The sequence below is a fragment of the Geotrypetes seraphini genome, chromosome 12 (genome assembly GCF_902459505.1).
Source record: "Geotrypetes seraphini chromosome 12, aGeoSer1.1, whole genome shotgun sequence".
Lineage (NCBI taxonomy): Eukaryota > Metazoa > Chordata > Amphibia > Gymnophiona > Dermophiidae > Geotrypetes > Geotrypetes seraphini.
In genome coordinates, this window is record NC_047095.1 from 109,099,462 (window position 1) to 109,124,522 (window position 25,061).

The 25,061-nt window shown below is 42.8% G+C and overlaps 1 protein-coding gene across 2 annotated transcripts in view; it reads right to left on the reverse strand.

Moving 5' to 3' along the window:
- Nucleotides 1–803: 803 nt before the first annotated feature.
- Nucleotides 804–25,061, reverse strand: part of LOC117346522 (zinc finger protein 184-like) — a 34,699-nt gene continuing 10,441 nt past the window's right edge. Inside the window, exons 3-6 of one of the 2 annotated variants that reach the window (XM_033916231.1) lie at nucleotides 23,602–23,715; nucleotides 20,328–20,441; nucleotides 15,307–15,435; nucleotides 804–2,329 (exon numbers count right to left, since the gene is read on the reverse strand). In XM_033916231.1, coding sequence (XP_033772122.1) covers nucleotides 1,089–2,329; nucleotides 15,307–15,435; nucleotides 20,328–20,441; nucleotides 23,602–23,715 — 1,598 coding nt within the window. In that variant the 3' untranslated portion in view covers nucleotides 804–1,088. The remainder of the gene's footprint in view (nucleotides 2,330–15,306; nucleotides 15,436–20,327; nucleotides 20,442–23,601; nucleotides 23,716–25,061) is intronic. The other variant, XM_033916232.1, reaches the window with a different exon arrangement.

Here is a 25,061-nt window from a genome sequence, read left to right on the forward strand (position 1 = left end):
AAGAGTAAACAAACGATTCACATCTACCCATTCTACTCCACTCATTATTTTATGGGCCTCTATCAAATTGCCCCTGAGCCATTTCTTCAGAATGAAGAGCCCTAGCTGCTTTAACCTTTCCTCATAGGGAAGTCATCCTAACCCTTTTATCATTTTCATCACCTTTCTCTGGCTAATTCTGTTGCTTCTATCCATATGTATATTGGTGGATTTTCCACCTCATTTTTATCAAGATGCTTGTACAAGTTTAAAGATGGAGGTAGAATCAGAACATTTACTTTCATGCTTATACAACGTTTGCATATTTGAGTTCTGATGCTATTTGGTAGACCTGGAGTCCAATGATAGTAGTTCTATATGTATAATCCATATCTGTAAGACCGATTTCTCCTTTACTTCTAGGAAGTTACAGCCTCAGCATTCACTGTTTATTGCAAATTATCTCATGCACATAGATGTATTATTTTGTTTGAACAAGACATTTAAGAGGTCAGTCAGTGTACACTTCCAAAATCTGTACAAGTACAGGAATTTCAAGCTGTCTGATCATTTGTATCTTATTTAGTGATGTTAAACCTCTTTACAATCTCAGTTTTAATCTCCAATAATATTCTTTACTGATTTTTTTTCTCTCGTTAATTTGTGGTGAATTGTTTTTCCTTCTTCTACACCTAAATATTTACATACACCTTCTTATCCAAATTCCTTAATGTCATGGTCATCAGTCATAGAGAAATTTTCATTTTTGCTCAAATTTTCTTTAAGGTTAATTGCCTCAGCACATCTGGCCAGGCCAAAAATCACCCTGGCATCATCTGAAAACTTTTTTTTTTTTTAAATTACAGACAGTTGTTTCACTAATTGTTGATTGCTGGAATTATAAATCTTCAAATCATATACTGAACAGTACGTATGATTTTACCTCTGGATTTGGATCTTTAGGCTTAAAATAACTCCACAGCGCAAAGAGTTAGTAAGAGTACTAAATGCCACACAAAAGAAGAATGGTGACAGGGGTCTCTCTGAAATACTTCTTACCAGGTCTTGATATTAGGAATGCAAACTGTCCATTTTTATACTTCACATTTTCATGGTGAACTAGACAAATGAATTTTCATGTGCGTTTTTAAATGTGACTGCTGATTAAATCTTTTACCACATTCTGGACATACATATGGTTTCTCTCCTGTATGAATTCTCTTGTGTATTTTTAAATTTGCTTGCTGATTAAATATTTTGCCACATTCCGGACATGTATATGGTTTTTCCCCTGTATGAATACGCTTATGTCGTCTTAGATCTGATTGGCGATTAAAGCTTTTACCACATTCTAGACACGAATATGGTCTCTCTCCCGTATGAATCCTCTTGTGTATTTTTAAACTTGATTGGCAATTAAAGCTTTTGCCACATTCTGGACATATATTTAGTTTCTCTCCTATATGAATCCTCTTGTGCATTTTTAAATTTGATAGCTGATTAAATCTTTTACCACATTCCGGGCATGGATATGGTTTCTCTCCTGTATGAATCCTCCTGTGCATTTTTAAACTTGATTGCTGATTAAATATTTTGCCACATTCCTTACAGGTATATGGTTTTTCTCCTGTATGAATCCTCTTATGCCTTCTTAGATCCGACTGATCGTTGAAGCTTTTGTTGCATTCTGAACATGTGTACGGTTTCTCTCCTGTATGGATCCTTTTGTGTTTTTTCAAATTTGATTGGTGATTAAATCTTTTACCACACTGTGGACATGCGTATGGCTTCTCCCCTGTATGTATTCTTTTATGCCTTCTTAGATCCGATTGATCGTTAAAGCTTTTGTCACATTCTGTACATGTATATGGTTTCTCTCCACTATGAATCTTTGTGTGCTTTCTTATATTTGATTGATGATTGGATCTTTTACCACATTCTGGACATTCATATAGTTTCGCTTGAGGGGCACTGTCTCCAAATGGGTTAGTTTTGCACATACCGTGACAGTAATGAACCTCACTCTCAAGCCAGGTTATACGGTGCTCCACAATATGTGAGTCTGTGGTGTTTTCTCGGGTATCATCACTTTCCAAAAGCCTCTCACCTCCTTTGCATCTCTGAGCTTGTAGAAGTCTCGGGCAGCAGCTGGAATTTGTCTCTTGTGTGTCTGTTCTCTCTCCTTCTTGGGCTATTGCTTTCACCGTGGTTGGTCTTACGCTACTCAAATCTCCCTCACATTCAGATGAAGGCTCTGGACTTTCTCCAGAGGGGTCTCTCTCTTTCCATTCCTCTCTCTGCTGCCCATCACATATTCTCATTCTTTCATTATTTTTCCTAAGCCCATCATCTGTTGGATAAAAATGAGAATATCATCAGCAATTTTACACCTAAGAAGGACACTTACGAGGAGCTATCCTCATATGAATATTTCACAAGAGATTTGCTTGGCTACGATTCCATATGGCACTATTCAAACACTGTGGCATACACATAAACATCTCAAATAAACTCCTTCACTACGACATGCCAAATATTGAATAAAGCAATTTAAATTCACAGTCTCATATATATATAGTGAACCACTAATATACTGTATGTGTGTGCATTTTGAAATGCACTTGTTATCAAAAAACTGGTGAGGAGGAAAAAGCCTCAGATCCCTCCCTTCCCCCTACAGAGAGATTGGACAAAAGGTTTAATGGTGACGGGACTAAATCGCGCGAGACAACGGCGCGCCGACAACTGAGCGCAAGGTTGATGGCGCGCCAAAGAAAAGCACTATTTTAAAGGGCTCCGACGGGGGGGTGTGGGGGGGACCCCCCACTTTACTTAACAGACATTGCGCTGGCGTTGGGGGGGTTTGGGGGGTTGTAACCCCCCACATTATACTTAAAACTGAACTTTTTCCCTAAAAAACAGGCAAAAAGTTCGGTTTCAAGTATAATGAGGGGGGTTACAACCCCCAAAACCCCCCACAACGCCAGCGCAATGTCTGTTAAGTAAAATAGGGGGGTTCCCCACCAACACCCCCCGTCGGAACCCTTTAAAATAGTGCTTTTCTTCGGCGCGCCGTCAACCTTGCGCTCAGTTGTCTGCGCGCCGTTGTCTCGCGCGATTTTGTCTATGAACCAGGTTTAATAGGGTAGTGAACCTCATTGGCATAAAAAAACCTTCTCTACTGGCAAAAGATATCTTTGTACAGTGCATACAACAAAGTCAAAACAAACCCCCCCCCTCTTTTACTAAGGTGCGCTAAGCGTTTTAGCGTGCGTTTAGCGTGCTCTAAATCTACACACGCACTAACCGCTAACACGTCCATAGACTAACATTAGCATTTGGCGTGTGGTTAGCGCGCGCGAAATATTTAGCGCCCGCTAAAAAGCGTGGCGCACCTTAGTAAAAGGAGCCCAAAATGTACTTAGCTTATACGAGGGATCAGCACACCAACATAAGAACTGAACATAAGAATTGCCATACTGGGTAAGACTGAAGGTTCGTCAAGCCCAGTATCCTGCTTCCAACAGTGGCCAACCCAGGTCTCAGGCACCTAGCTAGATCCCAAGTCGCAAAACAGCTTCTATGCCAGGGGTCTCAAAGTCCCTCCTCGAGGGCCGCAATCCAGTCGGGTTTTCAGGATTTCCCCAATGAATATGCATGAGATCTACGTGCATGCACTGCTTTCAATGCATATTCATTGGGGGAATCCTGAAAACCCGACTGGATTGCGGCCCTCGAGGAGGGACTTTGAGTTCCCTGTCTCTATGCTGTTTATCCTAGGAATAAGCAGTGGATGTCCCGGAGCCATCTCCATAATGGCCTGTGGATTTCTCTTTTAGGAAATTAACCAAACAGACTAACACAGTGCATCCCACAAGAAGTTCTTATAGGTTAAGGCAGGGGTAGGGAACTCCGGTCCTCGAGAGCCGTATTCCAGTCGGGTTTTCAGGATTTCCCCAATGAATCTGCATGAGATCTATTTGCATGCACTGCTTTCAATGCATATTCATTGGGGAAATCCTGAAAACCCGACTGGAATACGGCTCTCGAGGACCGGAGTTCCCTACCTCTGGGTTAAGGGGAAAAATATTTAACATGGGAGTCAGTGTTGTAATTTTAACCAGTTTTATCCAATGATGGGAATTATATTAGCAGACTTTAACGGTTAGCTGAGGGAGAGTTAGATTGGCCAAGTTACATACGCCTTTCAGCGCTATATACTGTAATTGATAAGTATTAGCAGTAAATAGTAGAGTGGCACAGTGAGAATGTCCTAATTCTCCCTCTCTCCAGCCTCTTTCAGTAAGGCAATCTCTCTGAATGGCTCACAGAAAATAACTCAAAACCAAAATATTCACAGAGTCCAGTGAAGAATTCACCCATGTAAGATGAGTTCTTAATGAGGTCCAAAAGGGGTATCAGACAGCCCTACAAACAATGATGTATGAAGGAAATAAACTCTTCATTTGCCCCACGGTACCTCCTCCTCCGTATTAATTCTACTTCTTTTTTCCTTTTTTTTCTTTTTTTCAATAGTTACTATCACTTTTAGTCATGTCTGGTGCTTAAGTCTTATTATTTCATATAGTTACTCATGAATATCAATTTTGATAAGCTGTGCGGCGATACGTAATGTATGTTCACAACAGTAGCCTTCTCCATGTCGCCTTGACAAAGAATCCGAAACGCATTGGCATTCAGGGGAATGATTTCAAGGCTGAAAGCTAAGTATTCAGAATTGATATTCATGAGTAACTATATGAAATAATAAGACTTAAGCACCAGACATGACTAAAAGTGATAGTAACTATTGAAAAAAAAGAAAAAAAAGGAAAAAAGAAGTAGAATTAATACGGAGGAGGAGGTACCGTGGGGCAAATGAAGAGTTTATTCCCTTCAAACGTCATTGTTTGTAGGGCTGTCTGATACCCCTTTCGGACCTCATTAAGAACTCATCTTACATGGGTGAATTCTTCACTGGACTCTGTGAATATTTTGGTTTTGAGATATCTTTAAACTATTATTGAGAATATATGGTAGTAAGATGGCTCACAGAAAATAAAACACCACAAGAAGCGGCATAAATCTCCCACGTCGGGACGAAGCAGAAAAAACCAAGTAGGTATGAGGAGATGTGTTCCAAGCCAAATTTTTATTGTGGGTAAGGGCTAAGAACCGAGTAAAGATTAGGACTCAACACTGCAAGTGATTGGTACAATAACAGTACCTTTTTCAGGAGTCTGTAATAAAAGAAATAATAAACACTGCTTCCAAAGATTCTCACATACAAAAGCAAAACAAATATCAACATAAATGTATAACATCTGAAAAAAACCCATATATGAACACCAAATGTAAAATATTATGTATAAATGACTAGCTGTTGACCCGGCGTTGCACGGGTATTTAATTATAGCAATAACACAGTAAATGGATTCAAATAAAGATACTTAATAGTGGTGAATGAAATTATATTTTTACAGCTTTATAAAAAGTACAATATTCAAATTATAATGTGAAATATTTGACAAAATGAATACAATATAACAAACACAAAACTTGATTATAAACAACATTTTTAGTTTCACCTCCAGGAGCAAGAACATATAAATTATTGGGTGAAAAGACCCCCAGAACATATCAACCCAGGTAGTGAGGGATCTGCATACCAAGTTTCGATCAAATCGGTCAAGCCGTTTATTATTAACTGTGAGAATGGCAGCTGTGTACATTTTTTTCATTGACATGAATGGGTGAAATCTGATTTTCTGTTTGTAGCTCCGCCCACGTGTGCAGGTGGGCCGTGAGACCCCCAGAACAAATCACCCCAGGTAGTGAGGGATCTGCATACAAGTTTCGTTCAAATCGGTCAAGCCGTTTTTGAATTAGTGTGAGAATGGCAGCTTTTTACATTTTTTCCATTGACATGAATGGGTGAAATCTGATTTTCTGTTTGTAGCTCCGCCCACGTGTGCAGGTGGGCCACGAGACCCCCAGAACATATCACCCCAGGTAGTGAGGGATCTGCATACCAAGTTTCGGTCAAATCGGTGAAGCCGTTTTTGAAGTACTGTGAGAATGGCAGCTTTTTACTTTTTTTCCATTGACATGAATGGGTGAAATATGATGTTCTGTTTGTAGCTCCGCCCATGTGTGCAGGTGGGCCGAGAGACTCCCAGAACATATCACCCCAGGTAGTTGGAATTACTGTGAGAATGGCAGCTTTTTACATTTTTTCCATTGACATGAATGGGTGAAATCAGATTTTCTGTTTGTAGCTCCGCCCACATGTGCAGGTGGGCCGTGAGACCCCCAGAACATATCACCCCAGGTAGTGAGGGATCTGCATACCAAGTTTCGTTCAAATCGGTCAAGCCGTTTTTGAATTACTGTGAGAATGGCAGCTTTTTACATTTTTTCCATTGACATGAATGGGTGAAATATGATTTTATGTTTGTAGCTCCGCCCACGTGTGCAGGTGGGCCGCGAGACCCCCAGAACATATCATCCCAGGTAGTGAGGGATCTGCATACCAAGTTTCGTTCAAATCGGTCAAGCTGTTTTTGCGTGATCGCGGCACATGCACACACACATACATACATACACACATACATACCTCCGATTTTATATATATAGATAAACATGAGTGTGGCAGAGTGAGAGATTTTCCTTCTTTGGGACTGCTGTTATGCCATTGGGCAGCAGAGGGCGCCATATTTTTGAGAAGGACTACAGATCCCAGAGTGCCCTGCACTGCTTGGCTCAGTGCTGAGTCAGAGGGGCGGGTCTCAGGGAAGAGTATTTCTCCCCAGGCTTGACTCAGTTAGAGAGAGGTCCAAGGAGCAAGGAGAGGTCTGAGCTAGAACAGCATTTAGCTGAGGTAAGCCAAACTTCTTGTATGAATTAAGCGTGAGGCACACTGTACAGAAATAAAGAGTGTTGTATACTTATGCCACTGTAGTGTGGTTTCTGTGTCTTGACCCTCCTAAAAATACAGGCCAGCCTGCACCTACCTCCCCCCCCCCCCAAGGTAGTCTGTTACAATGAGGATTAAAGACGTATTAAATGACATTACATGAGCAAAAAATATTACAAACATTAAAAAATGAATCATAAAAACAGCACAAAATCAATCACCATTCAAAAATTATTTTTATATGCTCAATATGAAACTGTCCTTTTATGATCCTAAAGTGTCTTATTCTATGTAAAGCAAACAGTTGAAAATACCTGTTAATATGTTGAAAATAAGAACGCCAGTAAATGCATTTTGAAAAAAACATTTTACTAACTAAACTAAACTAAACCTTAAGTTTATATACCGCATCATCTCCACGGAAGTAGAGCTCGGCACGGTTTACAAGAACTCAAAATATGAGAAAGGATAGGAAAAGGTTTACATAAGTTTATAAATAGAGTGGAAAAGTAAGGTAAAAAAGAAATTACATGTTAGAGAAGAGCCAGGTTTTTAGTTGCTTGTGGAATAACTAGAGAGAGCTCAGGTTCCGCAGCGGGATAGTAAGGTCGTTCCAGAGACCTGTGATTTTGAATAGAAGTGATTTTCCCAGTTTACCTGCATGGAGAATACCATGTAGGGAGGGGAAGGATAGTTTAAATCTTTGGGGGGGCCTGGTGGAGTCAGGGCACGAGGAGTTAAAGGAAAGTGGGATTAGGGAAGGAAGGAGGCCATGAATAATCTTAAAAGCCAGGCAAGAGCATTTGAATTGGATTCTGGAAATCACTGGGATCCAATGAAGATTGGCCAAGAGTGGGGAGACGTGGTCAGATTTGCATTTTGCAAAGATCAGCTTAGCTGCAGTATTCTGAATAAGCTGGAGTCTTTGGAGACTTTTTTTTGTTAAGCATAGGTAAATGGCATTGCAGTAGTCAAGTTTGGAGAGGATGATGGATTGGACGAGGACGGAGAAATGTTTTTGGCGGAAGCAGGGTCTTGCTTTCCTTAGCATGTGGAGGCTGATAAAGCATGATTTTGTCAAGGAGTTGAAGTGGTCGTTGAGGGAGAGAGAGGAGTCAATAATGATGCCAAGGACCTTGCTTGAGAACTCAAGGTGTAAAGCAGTGCCTGAGGGTAGTGCGAAGAGGGTAGGCAGGTGTTCTAACTTTGGACCGAGCCAGAATAATTTTGTTTTTGATTCATTTAGTTTCATCTATACCGAGAGGGACCAGGAGTGGAGTCTCATTATGCAGGATGTTATGTTATCATGGAGGTTGGTGAGGTTCTGGTCTGTTTCAAGAAGGACAAGGATATCATCGGCGTATGTGTAGATTGTTTCAAGGGGGGAAAGCTGGAGGAGCTTCAGTGAGGACATATAGATATTAAAAAGGATAGGGGATAGGGGTGATCCCTGAGGGACACCGCAAGAAGGAGACCAAGGAGCGGACATGGTGCCATTAGAGTTGACAATGTAGGAGCGAGAGCGAAGAAAGTTTGAGAACCAATTAAGAACGGTGGAATCAATTCCGATCTCGGAAAGTTGATAAAGTAGTATGTCGTGGTGGACGACATCGAAAGCAGCAGAGAGGTCAAATTGTAAAAGAACAGCGAATTTGTTTCGAGAATGTAGTTGTTGCACCTTTTATATTAGGGAAACAAGGAGGGACTCGGTGCTGAAGCTGGGTCTAAAGCCATGTTGATAGGGGGAGTGAATGGAGAATCTCTCTAGGTAAGAAGATAGCTGGGTAGTGACTATGGTCTCAAGCAGTTTGGTTAGGAGGGGGATATTTGCTATGGGGCGGTAGTTCGATGGTGAGGAAGGGTCGAGATCAGCTTTTTTCAGAAGAGGGGATAAGGCAATGTGTCCCATTTCTGTGGAGAACAGGCCAGATAGTAGGGAAGTATTTACAAGATTGGTAAGGGAGAAGATGGCCTGCGCAGGAATGTTATCGTAAAGGTAGGATGGGAAATGATCTAGGATACATTTGCAGGATTTCAATTTGAAACAAAGTTTAGAGATCTGGGGTTCGGAGGCTAGTTCGAAGGCAGTCCAGGATCTATCAGCAGGGATAGGGTTGGAATCGTTGGGAGGTAGAGAATTGTAAGAGATAGTTGGGGGGAAGGAACTTCTTATGGTAATGATCTTTTCGTTGAAAAATTTGGCTAGGTCGTTTGTGGATGGGGGAGAGAGGGGGAAGGTGGAGTCATTTTTTGAGGTTAAATTACGCCAGATGTTGAACAGTGTATTAGTTTGGTTTTTTGATCTGGTGATTTTGTCACCATAGAAATTTTTCCTTGCTTTTTTCAATACAGTGTTGTAGAACATGATGTTGTCTCTCCAGGATTGTCTGTCAGAAGGGGATTTCGATTTTTTCCATTTACGCTCCAGTGCTCGACATTTCTGCTTCAGTTTCCTATGATATGGAAGATACCAGGGAGCCTTGCGGGAGTGGGAGATAGGTTTAGTAGATAGAGGGGCGAGAGCACGGTAAGTGGATTCGGAAAGGGTTACCCAGTTGTGCCAGTTGGAATCAGGGTCGGTATGGTTAGGAAAAGGAGGAAGTTGGTTGAGAAATTGAGATCAGAACAGTTCACTCGTGATTTTTTTTGTGGTAGGTGATATAGTTTGTGGCTCGGGGAGGAGTGCCCAGGTGGGACATGAGAATGGGAAGGCAGAAGGAGCCAAGAAGGTGATCAGACCAGGGGACATGTTCCCAACAAGCTTCTTCAGCAGAAGTTTTGTGTTCAGTCAGGTCGAGGAAGCTGATGATGTCTAGAGTATGCCCCTTATCATGGGTAGGGGTGGGCGGAGGGACAGTGAAACTGAGGGAGGTGAGAAAGTCTTTGAAATCGGTTGCATCCTTGTTGGTGTTATCATCTAGGTGGAGGTTAATATCGCCAATGATCAATAGTCTCTGGAATTTTAGAAAGGCCCTTGTTATGGTCTCTAGAATGAGTTCGGAGGATTTGTTCCAGGGGGTGAGTGGGCGGTAAAGTAGCAGGATGCCTAATGGGTAAGGATGGAGTTCGTCGTTGATTGAGGCTAGCAAGAATTCTAGTGATGTATGGCTGCCCTTTTCAAGGAGCTGAACATCGAAAAATGATTTGTAAAGCAGGGCCAGGCCTCCTCCCCTCCAGTTGGTTCTGGGTGAGAAGAGACCATAGTAGCCAGGGGGGCAGAGTTTGTTTTGTGTGAAAGAGTCATCTCTTTCGACCCATGTTTCTGTGATGCACAGGAAACCTGGGTCGAAATCTCCGAGTAAGTCTTTTAGTATTTGGGTCTTGTTTCGGGCTGATCTGGCATTACACTAGAGAATTGGGACTGGGGTGAGAGAGTCAGAGGTATGGTTGGGTAGGTTAGCAGGAGAAACAGGCATTAAGGAGGAGTGATTGACTCCACGATGTTTTGTGAAAGGATGGGTTCTGGTTTGTACTAGTATGGGAATTTTAAGGGCAGGGCAGGTGTTGTTGGAGTATGTGGAGTCGGGGAGGTGGGGGGGAGGGGTTTTTGGCAGTGAGAAGTGCTGGTGAACGAGCATAGTAGGAGAAGGAGGAGCAAGAAAGGTGGTTTCATGATGGGAAACAAGGAGAAACCAATGAGTGGGGTTGGATTTGCCAGGCAGGTGGGGGAGAGTTTGGTCGGGTGAGGACTGAGGGAAACAGGAGAGGGAGGAAAACTGAGGGAGAATTTGCACGCATTTAGAAGCTAGTGAGGTACTGACGGTGTGGGACTAACAATAGCTAATAGTGAGATACAGACTAAGGTGGGGCTTAGCATATGTTACTAGTAAGATAGACACAGAGATGATGCTTAGCTGGGAGACAGTGATAACTAGTCTGTGCAAGCAATAGCAGACTATACTATACAAGTAGTACTGACTATACATGCAGTAACAAATTTTACATGCTATAAATGCGATAACGGGCTATAGATGCAGATTGTGCAGGATATAACAGGCTATGGTGCTGTTCATAACAATCTATAACGAGCAGTACATGCAGTTTATAGTGCATGCAATGGGTAGAACAGGCAGATGATAGTATTCGCAGCCTTAGCCGGTGCGCCGAACGTCTGCGAGCCGATTCACTTGATGTGATTTGTGTGGTTTTGCTAACCCGGGGGGAGCGGAGCTGGCTCACACGCCTGGCTGCAGGGGGGGGCAGTTTCGGTGGAAGCTCTGTGCAGGAGCTGGCCCCGACTTCGAAAACACTGCCGATTGCAGCAAGAGGGAGATCCGATGAGCTCTGTGAGGGAGCTAGAAAGAAAAGCTCCGTGGAGGAGTTGGAACTGGGACTCTGAATGCTGCCGACTGCAGCTTCAGCCAGGAGCCCTTCCCTTGGTAAAATCTGCGTGGTTTCGCTGACCTGGGGGGGGGGCGGAGCTGGCTCACACGCTCGGCTGCAGGGGGGGCATTTTCGGTGGAAGCTCCGTGCAGGAGCTGGCCCCGACTTCGAAAATGCTGCCGATTGCAGCAAGAGGGAGATCCGACGAGCTCTGTGAGGGAGCTAGAAAGAAAAGCTCCGTGGAGGAGTTGGAGCTGGGGACTCTGAAAGAAAATAATATAAATGACATCTCAAAGGTGTGCCAAATAAAATAGCGTGTCGGTGTGCTAAAACATATCACTTGTGAAGAAAAGAAGAAACGACTTAAAAACAAAGCTTAAAGGGGTAAATTAGATGATGGCTGCAAATTAAGACAAACGACAAACATCATGAGAGGCAGAATCAAAAGAAACGTCCAAGTCCGTTTTGGGCCTAAGTTGCTAGTTGCCCAAAATGGGATATGTAAAAAGTCCATTTTCGAAAAATGTCCAAAATATTTTTTCCCCGAAAATCATCTAACTGTACGGCCAGCCGTTTCATCGTCCAGACCGCTAAGTCATCTATCTTTATACCCCATTTTCGACCAAGAATTTATCCAAGTCAAAAACGCCTAGAAAAAAAACTTTTGGGTGTGGGAGGGGCCAGAAAAGTGATGGACTAGACACCCAGACCTGGAACCAGAGTAATGGGGTACCTTACAGGGCACTGCTGTGAACTTCACAAAAAGGGTGCCACATAAACATCTCATCACAACTCCCTTATAGATCATGGTGAGCCCCCCCAAACATCCCAAGAACCTACTAGATCCACCTATCTACCACCCCAATAGCCCTTATGGCTGCAGGTGCCACTTATATGGCAGTACAAAAGGGTTTTTGGGGAGTGCACATGTTTCACCATGAATGCAGTGATTAGAGTGGCTTAAGGGCCTGGGTCTTCCTCTCCATGGTTCACTAACCCACCCCCAAAACCACTTAAGTCACTTCTGTGCAACTCTACTAGGCTTTCTTATGTCAAGCTGCCAGGTGCTGATGTTCTGGAGGCAGACATGTAAAGTTATTATGATTTTTAAAGGGGTGGGGGGTGAAGTGATCACTGGGGCAGTGTGTGGGGGTCTGTACTTTGTGTCTGCAGTGCTTATCTGGTCACTTTGGATACCTTTGGTGGACTTAGACTTGGTTTTAGATGGCCTAAGTAACAAGTTCCGTCTAGGCCAGTGGTCTCAAACTTGCGGCCCGGGGGCTACATGCGGCCCGCCAGGTACTATTTTGAGGCCCTCAGTTTGTTTATCATAATCATAAAAGTAAAATAAAACAGTTTCTTGATCATACGTCTCTTTAGCTATAAATTACAATATTATTATTAAGACTTAGCCAAAAGGAAAGATTTATAAACTATAAAGCATTTTACCTCATGCAAAATTGTCATTTCTTTAATAAAACATTAACTATTTTTTTTTCTCCGGCCCTCCAAGTACCTACAAATACAAAATGTGGCCCTGCAAGGGGTTTGAGTTTGAGACCACTGGTCTAGGCAGTGTTGTAAAACTTTTGGTTATACATACAGTACGAGTAAGTCTAGGACAGCCCACATCCCGCCCTCGACGCTCCTCCTGAAACGCCCCTTTTAGCTCTGGGCATACAGCAGCACTGTGAAGACCTAAGTCGTTTTTCGATATGTCTAAAACCCGGTTCAATTATCTTGTATTACTGATCGTCCAAGTGCCAATTTAGGCCGGTGTTTAGATATATTTCTGTTTCGATTATGAGCCCCCATATAAATAAAAATGTGATGGCTAGAGAGAGGGAAGCCATAGTGAAGATGGCCTATTAAACCTTTTGTCCAATTTCTCTGTAGGGAAAGGGAGGGATCTGAGGCTTTTTCCTCCTCACCAGTTTTTTTTGATAATAAGTGCATTTCAAAATGCACACACATACAGTATATTAGTGTTGAGCAATCTCTTGAACGCTTGAATTGGGCTATTTTTGAAGCTAAGTACAATTTACTGTTTGACTTTGGCTTTTGAATAGATGATATTGAATTATCAAATTATTATTAATTGAACATCATAATCAACAAAAGAAAATTCTTGAATTAGATACATTCATTGGATGTTGGATATTGAACAGAGACTGAGAAACACATTTTGATTTAACACATATTCACTATTATTTTCACACTCACTGAGTACCGTTAGGTCCAGGGATGTTTCACAGCAAATAACCCGTTTGGGTAATAAGCATTATCAACTCTTTTAAACAGTATAGAGTTGTGTGAACTGAAGACCCTCGGTACTCTCACTCAGTTTATATCTTATTCTTATTTGTTCATTTGGATATTGAGTGTATTACATTATATGAGACAGCAATCTCGGTTCTCTGGTTTTGATGTCGGAAAGATTTATTGAGATACGGCTGGAAGTAGGAGGCATCCCTCCAGCTGGCCTTCGTAAAAAAGGTGAAGGGGGTGTTTCAGAGGGGTTACTTGGTGACAAGAGGGAGTGGGAATTTTTCCTGCTGCCAGGGGGTGTCAAAGGGGTTGCTTGGTGGCAGCGAGAGGGAGTGGGCATCTCTCCCACTGCTGGGGGAGGGTGTTGAAGTGGTTTGCTTGACATCAACGGCAGGAGGGAGTAGACATCCACCCCGCTGCCTGGGGGGTGTCGGGGAGGATTGCTTTACGGTAGTGGCGGGAGTGGGCATCCCTCGCGCTGCCAGTGTGGGGGTTGTTTGACATCATCGGCAAGAGGGAGCGGGCATCCCTCCTGCCAATCTTCGATTTGGGGTCTTTTATATTTAGTTATTTATGTGTTTATTCTGTGCATGTGCTGATCGCTATCACCAACGATCGGCACAAGCAAATTTAGCGACCCTCCGCGACTCTCCACCAACCTCATTTGCACGCACGATTTTTTTAAAGAATGATTCACTTTTTTGAAATTGTTACAGTAGCGACTGCTGTCGCAGTTTGTTTGATTTTACCGCCAATATTTGAGAATCTTCCCCGTAGAGGTCAGAAATGCAAAGGAATGGAAGGCAGAAAGGCAGAAAGACAGGAAGGCAGGAGATAAAAAAGGAACAGAAAAAGATGAGCATTCATAAGACAGAAGAGTAGAGAGTGGGGAGAGAAGAGGATTTCCTTAGTGTCAGAACTGGAAGAATTGTAGAATCGTGAGGGAGGAAGAGAGAGAAACTATGAAGAGACGAATGAAAGGCAAAACTCAAAGAGAGAATGGGAGAAGAAAGACAAAGGCCTAAAAATGAAAGGAAAAAAAAAAAGGAGAAATAAAGGAAAGAGAACAATCACATTTTCCACACAAAGATCAGGAATCCTGATGTTTTGTTTGTGATGCGTCTGGTGAGAAATATTTAGATTTAACTATGGGCTCCTTTTACGAAGGTGCGCTAGGGTTTTTAGCACACGCACAAAATTACCACGCAAAAATCTACCACCTCCTAAAAAGGAGGCGGTAGTGGCTAGCGCGCTCGGGAATTTAACACGCGCTATTGCACGCATTAAGGCCCTAGTGCAGTGTTCTTCAACCTTTTGACACCTATGGACCGGCGGAAATAAAATAATTATTTTGTGGACCGGCACCGGTCCACGGACCGGCAGTTGAAAAACACTGGGCTAAGTCGTGCCCATCTCCACCCAATCTCTGCCCCAGACCCCGCCCCATAATACTACTAATTGTAGCACCATTGCACAAAGCTGTGGCCAGCGGCTCTTCACGCGCATCCCGCACCTCATCTGGAAGACTTCCCTCCGACGTTGCGACGTCAGAGAAAAGGCTTCCAGTTTAGGCGCAGGACGCGCGTGAAAAGCCTTTTCCCATGACTTTGTGCACTGCAGCACTCAGGGAGCCGGCCCGAAGACGCCGCATGGATCGCACCATGGACTGGCGGCTGAAGAACACTGTCTTCGGCCCTGTGGACCGGTAGAAAATTTCTGCGGACCGGCACTGGTCCATGGAATGGCAGTTGAAGAACATTGCCCTAGCGCACCTTTGTAAAAAGGAGCCCTATGAGTAGATTCAGTCAAAGCTACATCACCTGTTTCATGCAGTTCTTCACATGTGCCTACAGGGTGCAGCATTGCTCTTTCCTTAGACGTCTGTGGCTCTGTCCTAAATCCCTCTTCCTTAAATCGGATTAAAATGTCAGGTTTGACACGAGGGAAGTCTGTTATAGGAAAACATGGTTAGAATTGGGTTAAATTTTAAAGCTACCGGTCAGCAGATTTTTTTTAAATTCTAGCTGTGGAGTTTTAACAAATACCGCTGTACAAAAAAGGCTTAATTCAGCAAAAGGCACTAATACTTAAGCATAAAATATTTAGGTGTCAAGCACCAACTCTGTAGTGGAAATACTGAGCATATTTGCCATTAGGGAAAGGAATTGGGACTTGTATACCACCTTTTTTGTAGCTTTACCACCACACTCAAAACAGTTTACATACAAGTACTTGAAGCATTTTCCCTATCTAATGTACATGTAGCAGTGGAGGATTAAGTGACTTAACCAAGGTCACAGAGAGAAGGGCAGGATTTGAACCCAGAACCTCAGGGTGCTGGGGCTATAGCTCTAACCACTACGCCACACTCCATTACAGAGTTTTAGCATACAAGAAGGTGCTGAAAAGTTCTTAGCCCAACCAAGACAGGAATGATATGGCATCATGAAACTTACAAGTTATTCTACATATGTATCCCTAAGTTCAACAAATTTGGCACATCGTGTCTGAAGTTTCTGTAACCCTTCAAAAAAATACTCTGGCCACTGAAATACTGCTCCGCTGCTGCAATCATCTCCGAATCAGTCAAAAATTGTTGCCCTTTGTAAAAGAGGGCCCAAGTGTCAAAAGGTGCCCAAACTGAAAGGATTATGGCACCCTTACTCTCCCAGTGGTCAATGAACCCTCTCTCATCCAAAGATGTGGATGAAACAGTACATACTAGCCAGCATAACAGCTTCAGATGTTATGGGTTGTCCTATTAGAGCAGCAAGCAGGCCCTGGAGTAGCTCAGTGGTTGTTGCAGTAGTCTATAGAGATGGGGACCTAGGCCCATATCCCACTTTAAGTAGTACACTTGCGGTGAAATATGTGAGTCCTCCAAAACCCACCCAAAATCTACAGTATCTCTGAGGGCTGACTGAGAATAATGAAACTGCCTCTGTTTTTCATTCCAGGAAGTAGACGTGGCAACACTGTGCTGGTTCTTGTGAAGCTCATACATCGATGTTTCTGAGCCCGCAGCTGGACTACCTTAGTCATCGTTGTTGTGTCACAGCGAGAGGAAGAACTTTGTGCCTTCCTTCATGGCAGATGAGGAAGAGACTTGATAAATCTTAACCAATTGTTAGTGTAGTCCTTAGTCACTTCTTTCTGAATCACTAACTATTCTCTGTACTCTTTTAAATCTCTAATCTAAAAAAAAGCTATATGGTGCCTATTTACATATTGCGGCACCATATACAATGTAAAGAGATTATTGGTCTAATACTAACATACACTTCATTATATGTGTTTATGTATATATATATATATATATATATATATATATTCATTCTTCATTTTTTCATTTGTGTGGACCTTCGGATATCAACTGGATAATGAGTAATGCCCAGCAATCTCTTGTCTTCATCAGTCCACTTTATTGTTTATTTACTCAAAACTCTAAAATTCATTTAGTTTCATACTTATTCTTAATTTCATAACTCCATAACTATTTCTTTATTGTATTTCATTTTAGTTCACTTCACTTCCTTATTTAATATCTTTTTCTTCTAATTTAATCTTATTAATTAGCTACTTAGCTTCGAGGTTAGCTCTCAAACATTTATCAATGCCACCTCTCCCGACATGCATGTTTCAAACAAGGTTTTTCTTCAGGGTCGATCGAGTATATGCAGTTTTTCTTCAAGACGGTTAGTATTAGATTGTTCCCCTCAACCCTGAAGAAAAACCTTGTTTGAAACATGCATGTCGGGATGAACGTTTGAGAGCTAACCTCGAAGCTAAGTAGCTAATTAATAAGATTACCGTAAATTAGAAGAAAAAGATATTAAATAAGGAAGTGAAGTGAACTAAAATGAAATACAATGAAGAAATAGTTATGGAGTTATGAAATTAAGAATAAGTATGAAACTAAATGAATTTTAGAGTTTTGAGTAAATAAACAATAAAGTGGACTGATGAAGACAAGAGATTGCTGGGCATTACTCATGATCCAGTTAATATCCGAAGGTCCATACAAATGAAAAAATGAAGAAGTTATATATATATACATAAACACATATAATGAAGTGTATGTTAGTATTAGACCAATAATATAGCTTTATTAGATTAGAGATTTAAAAGAGTACAGAGAATAGTTAGTGATTTAGAGAGATGAGGAAGAGAGGCATGTGATTGAATTTTGTGTTATACTTGGAAAGAACGGTAATGAAGCTCTTGAAATGTTCTTAACGCTGAAAAAACCAACTGCGCGGAAAGAATTTCTCTTCAGATGACGAAGTAAAAAATGCCACAGCCGCAGTACTAACAGTGATGTCACACAAAAAAAAAGTCTACTGTGCATCTCTGAATTATTTTTGAAATGCTGTAAAAAAATGTTTTGAATGTGAAGGACACTACCGTAGTTCCCCGCATACAGGCCGCCCCTCTGCATAGGCTGCACCCATAGAGTGGAGAGGGACAGAGTCTTCAAACTTTCGAAAAATAAAAGAACAAGAGAGCATTCGGAAAAGTTGAAAGGGGACAGATTCAAAACGAATGCTAGGAAGTTTTTCTTCACACAACGTGTGGTGGATACCTGGAATGTGCTTCCAGAGGGCGTAATAGGGGTACAGGGGTTCAAGAAAGGATTGGACAATTTCCTGTTGGAAAAGGGGATAGAGGGGTATAGATAGAAGATTAATGCACAGGTCCTGGACCTGTTGGGACGCCGCGTGAGTGGACTGCTGGGCACGAAGGACCTCAGGTCTGACCCAGCAGAGGCATTGTTTATGTTCTTATGCAGAAAAGGGTGGCCTATGTTTAAAAAAACGGAAGATAAGCTGCCTCATGGTATTAGCCGTGGCTTATCTTTCAGTACCTCCCCTGCCTTTAAAATCATCCCCGACGGCGAATCTCCAGCGGTGCAGGGCAGCCGTAATTTCTTCGGCATCCGGCCCGCCCCTGTACTGCCCACTGACGTCAGCTCTCACAGGACTCGCGAGAACTGACGTCGGCCACTCACTCAAGCAGTGCAGGGTGAATCGATTCGAAACGATTTAAAACAAACAAACAAAAAATCGGCCTCCCAATTCGGTAACTGACCCTCCCCCCTTACCCCCTAAAGCAGGAGCGGCAGCGCTGCCTCTTGCTGTCCGGCTTCCCCCTTGGCCTCCTGCTGGTGTTTGGCTTCCTCTCTGGCTTCCCGTGTACCATTTACCTAATATCAGCAGCCTGCATTGAAGATCACGGTGCTAGCTATCTTTGGAGACGTTAGAGGCAGGATCGCGGCAGAGGAAACAGCTCCGAAGACCTATGGCAGCTCGCAAAGATCGCTAGCACCATGATCTTCAATGCAGGCTGCTCATATTAAGTAAATGGTGCGCTGGAGGCCAGGGGGTGTGCAGCCCTTTGGGGGGGGTACAGGCATTCAGGGGGGACAGGTAGGCCTTTAGGGGTGGGATGCAGGCCTTCAGGGGAAACAGGCCTTTGGGGGAGAAGGCTTTCAAAGTGGGGCAGGCCTTCAAGGGGGGGGACAGACCTTCAGCGGAGGGGGGCCCTGGTGTAGACGTACACGGAGAGAGGGAGGGAAGAGGGATTAAAAGAGACATGCATATGCTGGACTTCGGGGGGGAAGAAATAATGGGTCTAAAAACAGTGGACAATGGGATTTAGGAAGGGAAGGAACAGAAAGGGAGAGAAGTTGGACACAAGGGATGGTGTGGAGGGGGGATAGAGATTCTGGATAGGAGGGTAGTTGGTAAAAGAAAGGGAGATATGTGAAAGGGAGATATGGTGGACCCTGGGGTGGTGGGGAAGGAGGGAGAGATGCTGGATGAAAGGGTAGTTGAGAAAAGGTGGATCTGTGCATAGAGATGAAAGAAAGGAAAGATGCCAAACCTCCGGGGAGGGAAGGGAAATGGAAGGGGAGGACAGAGATAGAAGATGGATGGTTAGCACGGAGAAAGAAAAATGAAGGAGACCCTGGCAAACAAGTTATCAGAAGACAACCAGAGCCAGGGACCAACAAGATTTGAATAATGACCAGACAACAAAAGGTAGAAAAAATAATTTTATTATCTGTTTTGTGATTACAATATGTCAGATTTGAAATGTGTATCCTGCAAGAGCTGGTGTTAGACTGTAAACGTGAGCTAGGATTTAACAGATAGGAAAAGTCTTTTTTGTTTGTTTATTTTGTTTACACCAGAGCGCCAGTGTTGTTAGGAGAAGGCAAAGGGGACGAAGAGGCTATAAAAGGGGTGAAGAGTCTATAAAATAAACCCACCAGGATGTTTGAAAAAAAAAACATCCAATTGGGCAAGAAAATCGAAATGAATCGAATCAAAAAATCAATTCAATAGGCTACATCGAATCAAATTTTTTTTTTTCCTGAATCGGGCAGCACTAATGCGGGCGCAGGCCAGATGCCGAAGAGATCGCGGCTGACCTACACCGCTGGAGATTCGCCATCCAGGGGGCTCTGAAAAAAGTACTGGGGGTGGGGGGGATGATTTACAATCGCTGCATAGGCCGCCCCATATAAGTAGGCTGCGCCCCATACACGGGTTTATAAACCAATGTATAGGCCACGGCTTATATATGGGGAAATACGGTACTTTGAAAAAGAAAAATGTTCCTGTGGAGTCATCTGATTTTGAATTTAAGAAAAACAACAGTCTCATTACTTTTCAATTAGCCCTCATAGATATAGCTGACCCTGCAGGCATAAGGGTTATTGGCGTGGTGAACAGTAGGTATTATATTTATGCTCTGTGTTCCATCATTGCTCTGGAGTCCAGAAGGTAGTCTTATAAATATGAATAATAAATAAATAAAAAGTCAACCCTATACTTACCAGTTACAGAAGGGTGAATCTGTTCAGATGCTTCAGATTCAGGGTGATCCATGAAAGAGAGATCTTCCTCTTGTTTAACGCTCAATGAGAACACAGACGTTACAATCGGAAAGCCTGTATGAGAAGACGAACATTTCATGTACTAAATTTATCCCATCCATCATTTTACTGCTGGACAGTTTTCAAATAATACAAGTTAAAGAAGCGAAAAACAATCTAACCCTCTCTTTTACCAAGGTGCGCTAATCGAATTAGCGCGCGCTAAATGCTAACGTGTCCATACACTAACCTGCATGCGTTAGCGTTAAGCGCACACTAATCGGTTAGAACACCTTACCCACCTCTTTTACAAAGGTGCGCTAAGCTTTTTAGGGCGCGCTAAATATTATCGCGCGCTAAACACGTGCACGTTATCCTATGGACGTCTTAGCGGTTAGTGCACGCGTTGATTTAGCGCGCCTTTGTAAAAGAGGGCCTAAAATTCTGTCATGAGGCACTTTTACCAAGCTGTAGTATCGTGTTCTTACCAGAGCAAAAAAAAAAAAAAAGGCTTACCACAGGGTATGCTGAGGCATCCTGTGGTGAAAATTAGTGGTTAGGGACAGATTTTTCCGAGCGGTGCCGCAAATTCGGTGGTGGCAGGCGCTCTATCACCGCCTAACTTAATTGTCTTAGTCAGTGCACTAATTGACTGCGCCAATTAAAAACCAATTAAAATCTCATTTTAAAAACATGTAAGCGCACAAAATGCATCTACAGAGGTGCCTAACAGTGCCTAGGCGTGGTTTGGGACGTAAATGAATTAGGCGCCGTTAAGCGTGGTTCTCCGTGAAAGATAGGCACCGGTAATGTGGGCCTTTTAAAAACCTGGGCTACATGACCGGTGCCTGCCTTTAACAGGAGCCATGATTCTGCGAACAGCCGCGGTAGCATGAATGACACGCGGACAGCGCCGTTTTTGTAGGCAGCCGATGATTACGGCACCATTTGCAGAATCTGCCCCTTAGTGCCTAAATCAGTGGTTCCCAAACCTGGTCCTGGAGGCACCCCAGCCAGTCAGGTTTTCAGGGTTTCCACAATGAGTCTTCTGGTATGAAAGATCAAGAAGACCAATGTACATAATTTAAAAATAGCCCTTGCTTCGAAAGGAAGCTAATGTAATCTGAGATATAACGGTGTCACCTTATCATATCTTGTCGATGAGAATATAAACCTCGCAGCAACATTCTGGATTGTCTGTAATTTTTTACATATACTGTACAACCTACATAAAGAACATTACAGTAATCTAGTTGAAACAATACTATTACTGCTATTAATTATTTCTATAGTGCTACCAGACGTACGCAGCACTGTACATAGTCACAAAGAAGAAGAGTCCCTGCTTGAAAGAGCTTACAATCTAAACAGTCAAGACAAACAGGATGACATGGCAATGACTACATATGAATAGTCTCTGGACTAGGTCCTTGCGCTCAAGAGCCATGCTGTAAGACAAAAGTGCTAGGGATTCCCCATGGGAACTGGTCCCTGACTGAGAAGACTGCGATGAAGGAGCCCGAGGCTCCTGTCCTGCTTAAGATGGACAAGGTCTGCATACCATTGATGGTGAGGCCAGTCCGGGGCCAGTAATATCATGAGATCTGGATGAGTTGTGATCCTGAAGAACTCAGCCTACCGTGGGCCAAGGTGGGGAAAAAAAGGATATCCTGGCTTTTTGCCAGGACTGAACATAAGTGTCCTGCTCTAAGCTTCCTGGCTCTACTCTTCAACTGAAGAAGCATGTGACTTTCAAGTTCTTGGCAAAAGCCATCAAGTCCATCACTAGTCTGCCACAAAGATGCACAAGTGATTGAACCAATAGCCGAAAGTGTTTGCTATCAAAGCAGTGACAAACACTCTCATAGTTAAAGCTCATGTCTATGCTTCCCATGGCAGATGCCTATCAAATATAATCCCCAGAATTCTCAATTCCGATTCCAGTTTCAATGGGGTATTATGCAATACTAATTGAGAATCATCACTAGTGACACTAGGTGGAGTTAACAATAAAAATTTGGTTTTATCCTTGTTTAGTTTCAGTTTCATACTATCTGCCCAATCATCAACTAGACCAGTGGTCTCAAACTTGTGGCCCGCCAGGTACTATTTTGAGGCCCTAGGTATGTTTATCATAGTCACAAAAGTAAAATAAAACAGTGTCTTGATCATATGTCTCTTTAGCTATAAATTACAATATTATTATTTAGACTTAGCCAAAAGGAAAGATTTATAAACTATAAAGGAAAGATTTATAAACTATAAAGAGTTTTACCTCATGCAAAATTGTCATTTCTTTAATAAGACATTAACTATTTTTTTCTGAGGCCCTCCAAGTACCTACAAATCCAAAATGTGGCTCTGCAAAAGGTTTGAGTTTGAGACCACTGAACTAGACTTATAACTTCACATACCAAACTGGTAATCTTATTTTCATTCTTAAAAATGGAAGACAAATTGTAATATCATCTGTGTAGGAAAAATATATAAGCCCTTTCTCATCCAAGAAATATCCCAGCGTTGACATCACTACTTTAAAAAGTATTGGAGAAAGTGGTGAGTCCTGAAGGATACCACTTAATGCTAAACTAAACTAAACTAAACCTTAGGTTTGTATACCGCACCATCTCCATAGTCATGGAGCTCGGCACGGTTTACAGGAATTGTAATGAGAAAGGAACTCCAAGGAAAGAGCTAGATGAAGATCGGAGGAAAGAAGGATGTTAGAGGGCTAGGATGTCAGATGAGGAGGGAGTGTTAGATTTTTGAGAAAAGCCAGGTTTTCAGATGTTTACGGAAGGGTTGGAGAGCACTCAGGTTCCGAAGAGGGGAGGTAAGGTTGTTCCAGAGCTCGGTGAATCTGAAGGGGAGGGAAGTCCCCAGTTTTCCTGGGAGGGAAATGCCTTTTAATGAGGGGAAGGATAATTTCGATTTTTGGGTAGGTCTGGTGGTATTAAGATTTGAGGAGTTCCAAGAAAGTGGAATTAATGGAGGAAGGATGCCATCCTCCATTCTTCAGATATTCTTCGGATATGCTGTCCATTCTTCGGATATTTCTCCTTTCATTTTTACACTGTGTAAGATCTACTCATAAAAAATCCTTCCAACCAAGAATACATTGTACCACCAATCCCAAGAAACTTCAGAATCAACAGTAAAAGCTGGTGGTCCCCCACTTTAAACGCACTAGCTAGGTCGAATGTAAATGCCTTTTAAATCTGCAACATTTACTCACTTGTAGTGGCGTCATTCACATTTTCTTTTCCCTCCCACTCACACCGTTGAGTAAAATATTTCTCTTCTTCCTCTTTAATCTTGAATATAACATCTGGATTAGCAATTGAATAACCTGTCAATAAAAGACAGGAAAATTATTCTTCTGACACCACAACGAGGCTCATAGTCAAAAAATAAAGACGTCCAAAAACCATCATTGGACAGCACTTGGACGTCCTAATTGCCAGGATGCCTAAGTGCCGATTTTCAAAACCAACTTTCTGGATGGCTAATGATGCCTTTTGCCCTCTGTGCATCTAGAGCAGTCCCTCCTCGAGGGCCACAATCCAGTTGGGTTTTCAGGATTCCCCCAATGAATATGCATGAGATCTATTTTCATGCACTGCTTCCATTGTATGCTAATAGATCTCATGCATATTTATTGGGGAAATCCTAAAAATCTGACTGGATTGCGGCCCTCGAGGAGGGACTTTGACACCCCTGATCTAGAGGTTTAGGGGGCATTTTGGGAGACGTTTTATGGATATGTTATAGGTAGGTTTAGGGCAGGTCAGACTTGGATATCTTGTGGTGATAATCCAATCTTTCCCAGGACATCCAAGATGAAACATATGTTTTGGGCTAGACCAGTGGTCCCCAACCCTGTCCTGGAGGACCACCAGGCCAATCGGGTTTTCAGGCTAGCCCTAATGAATATGCATGAGAGAGATTTGCATATAATGGAAGTGGCAGGCATGCAAATCTGCTCCATGCATATTCATTAGGGCTATTCTGAAAACCCGATTGGCCTGGTGGTCCTCCAGGACAGGGTTGGGGACCACTGGGCTAGACCTCTTTTACTATATGCCACAAAGGTACCCAAACTTACCAAATGGCCACTAAAAGGATTAAGTAATGACCCCCCCCACACACACACACTCCCCCAGTGGTCACTAACCCCCTCCCACCCTACAAAGATCTGAATGAGACAGTACATACCTGTCTCTAGAACAGCAGCACTTGTTTTGGGAAAACCTAGTAAAGCAGCACACAGGTGTCTTACATACCCTGGTGAATGGGCTAGTGAACCATAGAGAGGAGGACCAGGCCCATAAGACAAAAAAAAAAAAAAAGAAATACCATTTTCACCCAACAAACAGACAATACCCAACATAAGTATCCTCCAGGAAGCAATAGCAAAGGCCCTTAAGGATCCACTTATTGACTCAAACAAACAGAGCCAAGACAGAAGTTACATTTTCCAGGAAGCATATTATCATGTAGGCTTACCAATCAGGAGCTGCTTGTCAAAGCAGCTCCTGATTGGTAAGGCCCAACTTTAGTGCAGGAAAAGGCGGTCGGAGCATACAGCGAGTGAAGGAAATCACTCGCTGGTGCTCCGGCTGCTCTCTCCTGCCTCTCCAGCTGCCCTCTCCTGTCTCGCCTGCCTAAAAACTGTATTCAAGGTTTTTCAAAATT